Source organism: Thermobia domestica, chromosome 3 (assembly GCF_964235325.1).
Source record: "Thermobia domestica chromosome 3, izTheDome1.hap1.1, whole genome shotgun sequence".
NCBI lineage: Eukaryota > Metazoa > Arthropoda > Insecta > Zygentoma > Lepismatidae > Thermobia > Thermobia domestica.
The window spans coordinates 159960857-159975622 of record NC_137456.1 but is presented as its reverse complement, the minus strand read 5'-3'; the positions used below and the strand labels follow the sequence as shown (position 1 = coordinate 159975622).

Here is a 14766-nt window from a genome sequence, read left to right as displayed (position 1 = left end):
TTTTTATGCATCCCAAATTGCTAGCAATCTACAGGTACAAGCAATCCGCTCAATCTCTTCACTCCCTGCAGAGGGACTTAACGAAAATATTTCCACTTGTCAACAGACGACGCATTCTGCTGCTTCCGTTCAACACGAAACGCACATTTTATTTAGTTTAATACCTCTAGTATCTGTTATGAAAGAAATAGCGCAAGAAATACTGAAACAACTACAATCTTTACTTGTAATTGTTAGAGTGAAGCGTTTACGTGAAAGTGTGACACTAGAATGCAACATTAATTGAAATTATGCAATTTGGGAGATTGAGACGGAAGATAGATTTTACAGTTTTCAAGGCCAGGCTTTCCGGTATAATGTATGCATCAACGTTGGTGGTCGCTGCGTCGATCTACATGTATAGATAGACTCGGACAAAATGCAACAAGTTATCAACATTAACAAATGTGTTTTCTTAGCTGTGGTACCGGCAGTACTATGCTTCTTCTCTTTGCTATTATTTCTCGTATAACAGACAAACGGTACGTTTCTGGGCATAGGTACTATTCTAGATGGTCTACTCAGTGTCTATTATAACCCCTAGAAGTGTGCAACATAAATTATCTTTCACCCTGTGTATTGCAAAGACATTGTGTTACGAAATATCAAAATATAATTGCGATTAGAAATTCTTTTCTATTATTAACATTTTATCTTTCACAAGCTGCGGTACTCATGAATACGTTTTCAGCTTACACCCCTGGTTGAGTCATCTGAAAATTTTGTGTTATCTTTGTGGTTTACATAAATGTTGAAAATCGATGGCATCTTTCTTTGTTCATATATAGTATGAGATTGACTTCTACTGCTGCTTAGCTTGACCTTAGTTTATGTATAGTTTAATTAGCCACTTTTTTCACTATTTTAAAATAACAAGTCCTAATTGTCTTCCTAGTTGGTTAGATCTCTTTGTATTGCTATAAAAGTAACGTTCTATACTTACTTATGAGAATTTATTTGTCTATGAACTTAATCGCTGTAGCTCTACAACTTTGAGAACCCAATCCAGAAACAAAGTTACCGTTGAATCTATCCAATTAGTATTACCATTACGCGCTTCCTCCGCTCATCGCAGTTCCCCTGTGCGACGGACGTTACAGTTCGCGAATGTATAGATGGGCTTGGTTGAGATTGAATATTAATGGAAAGTGAAGAATTCTTTGTAGGTTTGTTGATGGAAAGTACTTTATTGTCTTGATTGTACTAGCGGTCCCTAATTCTCAACAAACCAAATTGCATTTCTAGAGTATTCTCCTCAGTGTCTTCGTTGCGTGAGCTGAAAGAAACAAGTTGATCCCAGATATTACCTTCCAAGCAACAAGGATAATTACAATAAGAGGCTTATTTACGAAGATATAAACAAAACTCATAACTGATTAGTGCTCTTTTTGTTTAGCAGGTGGAATTGATATCACTGAGCAGTATAGTTAGTAGATCTATAGCGTTGTTTTATGAGAAGCGCAAATTCATTGTAAGATTTTACTGACGGTAAATCTGGCGAACGTATGTCGTAGTTGCTCATAGGCTTCTTCACCAACCACACTAAGAAATCTTTATCTGACATTTGGGAAGCAATATACAACTGTACGGAACGTTCGATGTATGACTGTATACGTCCGTCAGTAACACTGAACGGTCAAAAAGCACCAAAGTTTGGGATAATAGAGAGTAAGATCTTTGTAAAATACATTTCCCCAATTTCCCCAATTGGTAATGTTATTTTACAGAGTCTAGAAACATTCAATACTAAATAGAGCCGTAAAGACTAAACTTATTAGAATATAATTGCAATCCAAAATAGAGTAGAGGAGTACAAGCATAAACATATTAACCGAACCAGTGGCATATTTATTTTTATTACTAAGTGTTACAGGATATATTCCTCTACCACAATGTACGTACCAATTTTCCAATATCTATGAATACATTTCAAACTGATGTTCTTTATACCGAAATTCCTTTCCTAATGTGTTAGCTTAAAATATCATCTGTAACCAACTACATAATAATTGGCACCAATATTTTTTAAGCCTTTCTTGGCAGCCATCTAATGAGAATTGTATGTTATTTGTGTCTCCTTTACTTCACAGAATGGAGAAACAGTAGGAGAATAAATTATGTTCTTTAACCAGTTTTGTTTTTCACATATCGGCCTGCATTCTTCTTTGTGATAACATCATATGTGAATTCTTATATCACAAGTAAAATAAACAAAAATAAAAATGTATAGTACGGGCGTAAATGTGTACAGTAACGTAATAGTATGCTGGCCTTCTTGTCTTTAAACTTCCACTTCGAATATACCTAGATATTAAAAATATAATGAAACTTCAGACAAAGTTTGGCAATACAAAACAAAATAAAATTAATAAAAAAAAAAAAAAAATAGAATAAGAAAAGAAAAATGAGTTAAAATTCAATCGAGTATCTTACTATATTGGCAGCCTATTTTTCTCTCTTTTGTTTTCAGACAATGCTAAAAGGGCAAAATAAGTCTGTGTCTTTATAGCTAAAGAGCTGCTATATTGTATAAAAGACAACCCACATGCAGTTAAAAAAAAGTACTTCTTCGTGTTTGATTGATTGGGGTTGAAGCAGACTTTCACGATGCCTTTTGTGATGCTGCAAAAATAGGTAACTGCTTACTGTAGAACCAAACCTCGTGTTTAGGGAACAGTAGAAGATAATGGTTCAGAAGACATGGCAACAAGTTAATTCGTGTTCTTCTAATTTAATAAAACAGGCAAAAGGTGGCACAAAGAAGAATCATCTGGGTACAAGCTTCAGGACTATTTTGGACACATTAGAAGGAACTTGTAAGATTCTGTACTAAACGTTTCTCTGAATATGATTTTTTATGTGCTAATTTGCCTCAGTAGAAAAATGTTGGCCAGCATCTACTGAATCAAGCTACATGTTTTACAGTGAATTCGAACTCTTATTTTGCAGTGAGTAGAAGGATTTTGTCGATGAGTAAGAAGAATTTACGACTTTGGAATCAAAACGCAAAGTGGTGTTCAAGGAGGTAAATGAGTACGATTAATGAAATGTAGATTGGTTGTTATGTAATTAGATATTTCTTAGGTCTACAAAAATTAACTTTCATAGCATTTAAATCGAGAAAAAATGTTCATATTTTTGTTTCATAGGTTCCAACATTAATTCCTGGATATATATAAAATTACATGGTATAAATGTACTCGATACTTATAAAAATAAAACTAACAAAGAACAGACCCTATTTAGGGATGTGCGGCAAATCCGAATCTGATTCAAGATCTGAATAAAGACAATACGCAGACGTGTAGGTGCTGCCGTTACAGACGTGTAGATCAATTGATTAATCCAGTTGTGTCCGTTAATTTAATTTTCTAAACTCGGCAATTCCAAGTAATTTCAGAAAAAATCAGAAAGGAACGAAGGGGTCTGTGTCAAATATAAAAGTAGGAGGGGAGAAAATAGAACAAGTGAATATTTTCGATACCTGGGTAGTATTCTTAGTAATGACATGAAATGCAAACGTGAAATGAAATCAAGGATAGGAATGGCGAAAGAAGCCTTTAAAAGAAAGAAAAGTCTGTTTTGTGGGACCTTGAATAAAGAGTTGAGAAAAAGACTCATAAAATGCTTCGTGTGGAGTGTTGTACTGTATGGGGCGGAAACATTACGTAAAGGTGACGAAAATCGACTGGAAGCCTTCGAAATGTGGGTGTGGAGAAGAATGGAAAGAATTAGTTGGGTCGAGCGGATAACGAATGAGAGAGTGTTAGAAATGGTGGGTGAGAAAAGAACACTTTTAGATATTATTAGGAAGAGGAAGAGAAACTGGTTGGGACATTGCCTAAGAAGAGATTGTATCATGAGGGACGTCCTCGAGGATATGGTAGCGGGAAAGAGAGGGAGAGGGCGAAGGAGACTACAATTAATGGAGGATATTAAAACAGAAAGATCATACGCGAAGACGAAAAGGTTAGCGGAGGACCGTGGAGCATGGAAGCTTCTCAGCTGCGGCAAGTAACCTGCCAATAAAGGCAGAATACCTATGATGATGATGATCAGAAAAATATTGGGCCTAATTCAACTTGCATACTTTTTTTTTTTTTTTTTTTTCATTTTCTTTATTTCTACAAGGTATGATCAAATTTACTATAAATGGAGTTCGTATTAAATCAGATATTAACTTTTCCGAGACCGAAATTATAGGCTTCGAAAGTCTGATTCAGTTCACATTTATTAAATGTTATTTTTGTCTGAAATACCTGTACCATTCAAAGCAAGCTTTCACAATACACGCGAAAATGTTGACTGTTTTCCTCTTCCATATCTGCATATTGTGGCAAGTGTTTGTTTCGTTTCTCGCGTTTATATAATCTTGTAGCTTGCTTACAAAGTTTAACATAATAATGTTCGTCATATAATAACATGTTTGTGTCACAATTTTTATATATTTCCATATTCAAATGAACTGGTGAAAGCTAAACAGTTTAATCCTTCAGAACATTTCGCAAATACCTTCGAATTCGTATGTTAACATAACTGTCTTGCTGTTTCGAATGGACCAGGTTTGGCTTTCTAATTTTTATCCATGAACCTTCTGAATAAGTATATATTTTTTCTAGAGTTCAGATTTCCCAACTATAACATTACTTGGAAGACTCATAAGAAACCTGTATATAAGCTAACAAGTAAATGTTAGAATAGGGAAAGGAATAAAGAGGAGAATACAATTGGAAGGGAAGATAGAGGTCCTGCCTCTCTCCAGCGCTATTTAATATCAATCTAGAAATTATAGTGAATAAGGGCCTTCGTAATGAAGACAATATTTCGATAGGTGGTAGAAGGATTAGATGTATACAGTTTGCAGAGGATGTGTTTGCTGAATATGAAAAGAAAGTTAATAAAATGTTACAGAACTTAACGAGATAAGCTGCACAGAATATAGGATGAAAATAGACTTTAGAAAGACAAGATCAATGATGATTGGTTCGAAGTGATTGGTATCAAACATAGAAGTAAGAGGGGAGCAAATAGAACAGGTGACTAGTTTTGGATACCTGGGTAATATTATTAGCGAGGACATTAATTAGGAACTTGAAATAAAAGCAAGGATAGAAATAGAAAAAAAAAATCATGTAGAAATGAAATGAAATCTTTCAGTTTAATGTCCCACGATTATGCCTTTTAGGCTAATGGAGACGGATGATCAAGGAAGTGGGATGATGGAAGAATTGATGGAATGAAAATGTGAGGGGAAATGGGAATACCTCGAGAAAACTCACGGACATGACGTTGTCCACCACAAACTTACTTGACCGGGGATCAAATCAAGGACTCCATGCACCAGAGATAAGCGCTCTACCACTGAGCCGCCATGTCTCCCAAAACGTCATTTAGGAAGAAGAGAAGAGTAAATGTGTTGTTGTTGTGGGTCCTTTAATAAAGCGTTAAGAAAAAGACGCTTTTTACTCTGTGGGGCAGAAAAATGGACATCACACAAAAGTAATGAAAAAAGGTTTCACTTTTGAAATGAGGTTGTGGAAAAGAAATGAGAAAATTAGCTTGATCGAAAGGAAAGCGATTAAGTAAATGTTACAAATATTAAGAGAAAGGAATGAAAAAGAGGAAAAGGAACTTGTTGGGACATCAGCTGAGAAGGAACTGTGCTAGAATGTACAGTGGCGAGAATAACAGAGGGGAAAGAGGCTACAGTAGTTGATGGAGAATATTAAAACAGAAAATCCTTACGTGAAGATGTATTTGAAGATCGTGATGTACGGAATTTTCTCAGTTTGCGGCAAGTGACCTGCCAATAATGGTAGAATACCTATGATAATGATCACATTACTTTCCTTCTTGGTTTTTCTTTTCTAACTGTTGTCTGGCCTACCGGATATACTTACACAAGTTCCTTCTTGATTATTTATTTCACAGGAATTGTCCTAAAATTTGACGAAAGAAGAAACTTGTGTAAGTATATACATTTTTTTGGTTTCATTTCTAGTCTGATTATATTACCTTTTGTATTTCGATAAATCAGATGACACACTCTGATAAATATGATTCTGGAAGATCTTCATCCGTAGATTAAATTCGTCATTTGGAGTTCTTTTTCTGATGTACTTTGCTACAGTCCTAAAAACATCAAACTCATACAACAATAATAGACATAAATGAAATGCAGAATGTTGTTACTCAACAAAGCTCAAATGTAAAGTGAATTCAATAGGGAAAATAAAGCAGTAAAGTTACAAAATGAATCGTTGACACATGATGGAGCGAACAAACAAAAATAAATAAATAAATAAAACAAATTAAAATGATAAAATATCGAAGTCCTACCGACCGCGTTGAGCTTGAGCAAAGTAAGCACGGAATCTGTAAAATTGGAGAATAGTGTATGAGAATTGCATGTTTTGACAAGTTCCTTCATCGTGTAGTTACATTATTCTTCTTAATTTTGACACTGTAACTGAAAAATTTTAACGTAATTTAATTAATTCTATTTTTATTGATTATTTTCGTGTTTCCACATTATCATTGTACATGTTCATTTACCTTAACCGCTATTTCGATATCGCAAATTTTGACTAAGACTTTTTTTTGTTGTTGTTTTGTTTTGAGATTACTGTCTATGATTTAATGTAAAGATTAGTATGAATGTTGTGTTAAAGTATTCCTTATTTCGAATTCAGAATAACAAATCCTAACAAATTCTTTATTCCATGTGCATTAGTTTTTAGGCCTTTATTTAATAAGTAGGACGTTTACAACGTGGCCACTCTGAATTCACGCTAAGGGGTTACCATAACAAGATATCTTCCACTCGTGTGTCATCACACCGAACTACATATTCATAATGAGTTCATTTCATTTGACCTACTTTTTTATTTTTAAATCTAGCCTCAATAACAGTAATCAAGGTTTCCAAAGAGAAGCCTAAAGCTAAACATTTATAAAAATTATAACAAAGTTTAAGTTAAAGCATTCAGTTCAACAGTTCAAAGTTCAGTGTTGTGAAGTTTGAAATAGTGTATACATACGTATCTTATTCGTGATTTCTAGATCTTCAGCGATTATTTTTACATCATCACTGCATCAGTTAAGGAGACATAACGAAAAACACATATATTATAATAGAATTTCTTTTACTTGTGGCTCATAGTAAAGTTTCATCGATTATAAACTGAAGTTTTAAATTAGTTAAAATGTAATAATTAGCACGTTTGTTTCGTTTGAATCTGCCTGTGATCGAAACAGTGAAAACATATAATTGTGTCTCAAAATTCACTGTGCAGCTGCGTTTGATTTTGTATGAAATTGTGTGTGTAGAATGATAGTTAATGACTGTATCAATTCAAGCAAGCATTTGTTATTAAGGTTGGTTTAAAGGGACAAGTTTTGCCGATAGATGGCACTACAGTCTTCGTATCTCTCCCATGTATTTTTTATCTTTCACGAAAATTCACAATTTCTCTTACAAATTTCAACCTACAGACTTCAAATTTTTGGAAAAGGAACTTCATAATCTATCGAAGGATATAATCCGTGCCGATATTTTATTTAGAATTTTCTTCATTGTTGAAATGACTTGATTGTTGAAATGGATATCCAAACCTTTAACAATCCAACAGTTTCAACAATGAAGAAAATTCTAAATAAAAAAGCTGCATGAATTGTTCCCTTTAATAGGTTACGAAGTTCCATCTCTAAAAATTTGAAGTCTCTAGGTTGAAATTGTAAAAGAAATTGTAAATTTTCGTGAAAAGTAAAAAAATACATGGGAGAGGTACGAAGACTGTAGTGACATCTATCGGCAAAACTTGTCCCTTTACACTAACCTTAAGAAACGACTCGACAATTAAATTTGTTTATTTATTTGTTATATATATTTGTTTTTATTACAATATACAGTGAAACCTCTGAATAGTCGACACCAGTGGGACGTAATTATTTTTCCATAAATGAGAAGAGTTCGTGACAGAGAGGTGGAACAGATTTACAAAACTGACAGCTCATGCAATAATTATATTCAGTATATTGTAAATTCATTGGTTATAAATTCAAATACAGGCTAATATCGACTGTACTTATTGTTTCAATTGGTAGGTGAGGAGAAACGTTTCTATACGAAAATGGCAAACCATGATATATTCAAGCAAATCACAACCTTATGAGTTACGTCTACACGAGGATGGCGAAACATGATTTTTTAAAAAAAATTTTATATATACTTTACTTTACTTTACTTTACTTGGCTCCGAAGTTTGTCACACTGAGATCTATATGTTGAAAAATGTTAATGACTTAACTAAACAATCTCTATTTAACAATACGTATGTATATACATATTTTGTTTTCACCATTGAAATGAAAGTATGTTATATTGAATTCATAAGGTTGAAATGTGCTTGCCTGTACAGATGTACATATCATGTTTTGCTATCCTCGTGTAGATATGTAAAGAAAGAAAAGTACCGTTGGGGGCTGTTCTAACGTAGGCATGTTTCAAAATGTACTTAATGCGGAAATTTGCTTCTCGAGTACTTGTCATTCCATGTTAAAATACCTTAATTCGCATATTGACTAATACGAACAGTAAATATAACGCAATAAGAACATGCAACATTATACTAAATACTGAAAATTTAGATAGAACTGCAACTATGATTGTTCATGGATTTCTTGAGGAAAAGCCTACAGTAGTTACCTTCAGTGTAGATGCGTCTTGCCGATAATAGTTCCTGTTATAAATTTGCTGAATTGTATCGCAGATTTATTTTCATATTGCAGAAACTATTTCCTGTGGTAAATACGAATTAATTGAGACTAATTTCTTGGTCTTATGAACAGATAAAGAACAAAAGACTGCCCGTGTCCGTATCTGAGAGACCCTGTAAAAGGAGAGGCTAATGTCCCGTAATAATGCATACAATTTTATCGGGACAAGAAAATCTGTCCGTTATTGAGAGGTGTTTGTTAAGAGAGATTTCACTATATTTAAAATATAGAAGTGAACCTTCATCATTACCGAAAATCGATTAAAAATAACTCAGAAATAAGTACGTTTTAGGTGTTCATTGTCGTTATAGGTATTCTGCCATTATTAGCATGTGACTTGTCGCAACTGAGAAGCTTCCATGCTCCACGATTTTCCGCTAACTTCTTCGTCTTTACGTACGGTTTTTCTGTTTTGATATCGTCGATCACTATGTTTATACCAATGTAATAAAAATAACGGCCGGGGTATGTATGTTTGACCTCCGACGGCTCAAATACTAGTGATGAAACTTTCACCAATGTTCTCGTTGAAATTCCAGAATGGTTATAGGCCAATTGTCATCATACGTCGATTATATGGAACTAACCAATAATATAAAATGTGTGCGAAAAATTTATTATTAAACGTGCATTTTATTTTATTATTATTATGTAGTTTTACAACCGTTTTTCCTAAGACTTTAATATACATAATGGAGGCTACTTGCTTCAAAAAATACGAATATAATTTACTTGTACAAATCCACCACAATAGCTCAGGCTATGTAGACATTTGAAGAAAACAGAAGCTTTTAACCACAAACATCGACATATAGCTAAAGAAAAGGCTGATGGAAACATGGAGTGTGGCATTGTATGGATGTGAAGCACAGACTCGAGAAGAAGAAGAAAAACGGAGGATGGAAGCCTTCGAAATATGGTGCTATAGAAACATGTTGAAAATTAGATGAGTGGGTAAAGCATTAAATGAAACAGTATTGTAAAAGATAGGAGTAAAATGAAGTATACTGAAGAATTATTGGACATAGAGGAATGGCAGAAGGCAAAAAATACTGCGATTCAAATATACGTCTTGGCTTTTAATAATGTAAGATGTAGGGACGAACAGACATGTGAAAATGAAAAATCTGACTCAAGATAGGGAAGAGTGGAAAGCTGCACCAAACGAGTCGAAAGATTGGTGACCTGATAAGAAATCCAATATGCTAAACGCAAAAAGTGGGAGGAAAACTTTTCCTGACATAAATTTGCTTTCTGATATATGAAAATACAACTGCGCATTATTTCATTCATTGTACAATATTCGAAACTTCTGTTCCAAAGGAATAGAAGGCAAATTTAATATGGCAGACGCAAAAGGAGAGACGGCACTAAGTAGCATATTTCTCCGAGTCCAGTTGTTCGTGAGAGAGAGAGAGAGAGAGAGTGAGAGAGAGAGAGAGAGAAGAGAGAGAGAGAGAGAGAGAGAGAGAGATAATATCTTCGAGCATTTACTTTTTCAGAATAGCAAGGTGTGGTAAACTTCAAGGTAACTTACATTTTTTGAATAAAACAGTTGATAATACTATGCTATTCTTTACCCAGATTCCTATCTGAAGTGTTAAATATGTATCTAGTTTCCCTACAAAGCAATTTAGCCAGTTCTCTAATCTTTCCTTAATGTCTGTTGGTGGAAATTATTGTTTTTTTTAAACTTTTTTTCCTATTTTTTCTTTTTATTTTTATTCCATATACTTATGAAATTCTTATAGGTAAAAACAAAAGTATGGATACCTCCATAGATTCAACACTGAGGGAAAAGGAAAGGTGACAGGTGGTGGATTAACAACAGTACAGAAACTGTGTACTTTCAGGGGTAATAAACTTTCAGGTTTTATGCACCATCGGAATGTTTACATGACTTGAATAGTACAAAATTTTCAGGGGCTATGCAACATCTAACACCTATTTAGATATTTCTGTATGCAGAATTTGAATCACTAACGGCATCCATGAATGTTTTACAATATAAAAACATTTATTTGTAATTTCTGTCAATATAACATTCTTTTCAGTTATTGCATGCGTAAATACCTGCGTATAAATAAATAAAAAAGCTTTTTTTCTTTTTCTTTACTTTTTTTTTTCTGTAGAGAAATGACTGCATGAATCTAATTTAACTTGATCTTTTGTGAATAATTAATTTGGTTTATAAAGAATCCAAAACTATATAATGTGAAAGTTTGTTTGTGATATATATAGAGAGATAAACATGCCAATTTTACAACACTGATTTTATTATATTTAAATTATTTTTACACCAATCTATTGATATCCTATTAAAAATGACAAATTTGAATCAAAATATACCGTTAAGTACACATATACAAAAATAAGTATTGTGACCAAAACACTTCAGACATGGGGTGAATATTTAGAGATATTTCCCGTTGGTCTCGAATAATTTAATAAGGGGTGTGAAAATATTCGTCTCGTGGCTTCGCGTCACGTTAGAATTCTTTACATTTAAGCTCATGAATTAAAACCAACATATGATCATGGAACTTAAGATTTCTTTAAACATATTATGTTTATAACAATTTTTCTTTTATATTTACACATAACTAGAAGTAAAAAAATTCTTCAATTCAAAATACTAAATTATGAAGTATTGACTACATTCTAGGAAGAATCATTTCATTATTTCTAAACCTACCTTGCAAATCTCGTTATATTTTAATGCACCCTGTTCGTACATTATCGAATTTATCATTGGAGTATTTAGTCATTAAGCTAATTGTTGCCCCAGAATATTTAAAAACCCCTTTGTTACGCTTACGTTGTTGATAATGGACCAATATGCAGCATATATAGTTGAACTGTTTAATACTAGTAAATGGTATGAAAAAAGCTAATATAAAGTTTTGTTCTCATTATATGTTAACGCAAAAATTTTACGTGTATTCAGAAACCATTCTTTTGTGCTGTAGGTAGTTTTAAAATTATATATTATTTTGAAAATTTTTTAAGTAATCGAGGGCTTACTTTGTAAATTTCCGATTTTCCTTATTGTCTTTGTATTCTCCTCTAAAATTAAAAATAAATAAGTAAAAGATACACATCCTTTACAGTAACCTTCCTCAATTTCGATTATATACCGGATTCTGCAGTAGCAAGGGAATCTAATGTACACTAGTCTGTTGAACTTTCTAGATTTTTGTGAAATACGTCCTAAGAGGACAGGAATTGTAGAAGTACTTATGAAACAAAATCATTATATACATTTTTGGGGAAGATTGTTTGGAACAAACTCCCTTCCATTATAAAATTACTCTTTGAGAATGTTTAAGGGAGAAACGAATAATGATAAACCATATGGGGAGAAGGAGGAAGCTTTTACCATTATCTTGTTTCCTGTAAACTGATAAATATAAAGGCACGAAATTTAATATGCTAGGATTTTTGATAAATACAAAGTATATGTCTGTCACTTCTGCGAATTCAGGATGACTGACACAGGGAAAGCTAGAAAGGGGTTTTCGAAAGATTCACGAGATGTGTTTTTTAAATACATTCATGATGATATCGTTTAGAAAAATTAATATTTCGTTTCCGAACATTAGCAGGTCATGATTTGGAAGGAGAGTGACAATGTATAAAAATGAAAATCAATTTGTAAACTGTATCGTAAGTTGTATATCTCGGTGATTATTTGCGTAATCATAGATCATCATTAAGAGCAAGTTTTCACGATCTCGGTTTTTGTTTTATATAGTTCCACTCCAAAGGAAAGTGAAACAATCGGAGAGGGGAAAATTTCTCTATTACTATTATGTGTTTGTTTTCAACTGCTGTGTGCGAAATTTGATGTATGAAAATACATAGAATAGGAATATATTATTTATTTGCACGAATTCAATGTGGAGGAGTGCAAGTGACAGTTGTACTATTCTTGTACGTTTTGTTTTTAACTGCTGGACTTAGAGGGGTGATTTTTTTTCAGCAGAACACTGATATGTGTTGTACGAATTCAATGTGACTGGCGCAGAGAAGGCGGTGAACGTATCATGATAAGAAATACAAATATTTATAGCTTGAACATGTAAAATTATAATTGGTATATATAAAAAAAACCTCTTCAGATAATCTTTGATGAAATGCAGACATATTAATTAGTGTGTCTATAAAATGGGGCATGAAAAAAACCTCTTCAGATAATCTTTGATGAAATGCAGACATATTAGTTAGTGTGACTATAAAATGGGGCATGAAGGAAATATATGAAGATATCGATTGCGTATGTGAATTATTTTCCTTCGAAAGCAAAAGAACTACAAATTGAATATTATATTGCGTAATGAACATTGTGCATTAGAAGACCATCTGTACGATGTGTGACCTTCTTCATCTGCAGTACAGGTGTGTAGTTTTGCAGGGAGACTGTTATTCAGACGTCAGATGTTGTTAAAGGAAATGACGTTACTTCACATATTTTCTACCCGGTGGTGCAGTTGGTTATGGTTGCAGATCGAATCAGAAGCCGTTAAATCGATTCCAATACATGCTCAAGTTCGATAATCGTACTGATCAGGGAAGTTAACACATGCCTTGTTGAACTTCGAGTAACACGAGTGGCGTGCATTGCCATGTTAAAAGAGCACATTTTCCTGATGGCTCAAGAACAGCAACAGTAAAAAATGAGTGATGCACGCTGTATTGGTTATTATTCCCTGTATGAATATCAGAGGCGAACGACCACTGTAGACTATGGCTTCCTACACAATGCCTGGCGTTGCCCTTGCATATTGATGCCTTATACATTGTGGAAAGTATCGCTCACGGGGTCGACACCTCACTCATAAAGGGCCATCATATAGTGGCGGTAGAACTGACTTTCATTACTAGACGCAACGCCGCGCCATTCATCCCTGCAATTTCTTGATAGCATTGGAGGTAGTCTGCACTGTCGCGAGGTGTGAGGAGAAATCTGGTTAGCGATATTCTGATCATAATCTTGCGTCCAGCAAGCGATTGCAAGTGGCTTTAGCTGATAGGTAGGTGTGATATTCCTAATATCTGATGTGATTATCGTAAGATCCCTAATGGTTGCTCTTTGGATGCGGCTGTCAGACGTGCATTCGTATGCAGCTCCCGTAAGCAGTGTCTACTTTTCTCGAATTAATGAGTGCTAACATGAATTTACAGTTGATACTTTCCGTGCAACATGTTGCGCTTATTCTGGCAACACCACCTGGCCTTCTATAAACTCAAGATGTGCCTTCGCTTAAATTCCGTTAATAAAACGAAGTGAGGTCGCTGACATTGTTCTAGCATATCTAAATGTTCACTTTCAATTTGACACACAATATGGTGCTGAAAACACTCGATCCCTCTTTCGGCGCGTCACCAATTACTGCTGTGAGCTCGGAGTTCCCACAGCCAGCACTTGCTTCCAATTGTGTCCACAGTGCGGCAGTGTTGATCATTGCATATATAATCCTCCACCAGTAACTTACGCGAATACGGTGTTTCTATGTCACTTACGCTTTGACCAGAGCTGAACGATTATCTAAATTAATTTTGTTTGTAGTTATATATATATATATATATATATATATATATATTCTCTTCTTTTATTTGGGGAGTACGAGCAACATGTGTAACTTATTCAGATGCTACTATTTAAATAAGATGTTATGGCGCGTTAGTTAAAAGCCATACTAGATTACATCATTAAAAAAGTTAACGAGTTTCTTAATTTAGAAACGAGACATCAAGTGAGGAAGATAGTATGTTACTAAAGATAAGTCAGCAAAACTTGTCTTGAACAAAATTAAAATTTTGGCAATACAGCATTATCAGAATATTAATTTTTCGTTACTCTTACGTGATTTTGAAAAGGTGAATTATTATTATTGTTTTATCACAGCATTAATGTATTTATGATGCGTGTTTGAAAGAGTTCCATTT

The 14766-nt window shown here is 33.8% G+C and overlaps 1 protein-coding gene across 5 annotated transcripts in view; it reads left to right on the top strand.

The window, feature by feature from the left end:
• Positions 1-14766, top strand: part of Ptp10D (Protein tyrosine phosphatase 10D) — a 279629-nt gene that overhangs the window by 256141 nt on the left and 8722 nt on the right. Inside the window, exon 29 of one of the 5 annotated variants that reach the window (XM_081751950.1) lies at positions 10569-10672. The exons of 1 other annotated variant lie outside the window; for it this stretch is intronic. In XM_081751950.1, the coding sequence (XP_081608076.1) occupies positions 10569-10627 (59 nt within the window). In that variant the 3' untranslated portion in view covers positions 10628-10672. 3 more of the 5 variants (XM_081751948.1, XM_081751949.1, XM_081751952.1) reach the window with 3 other exon arrangements.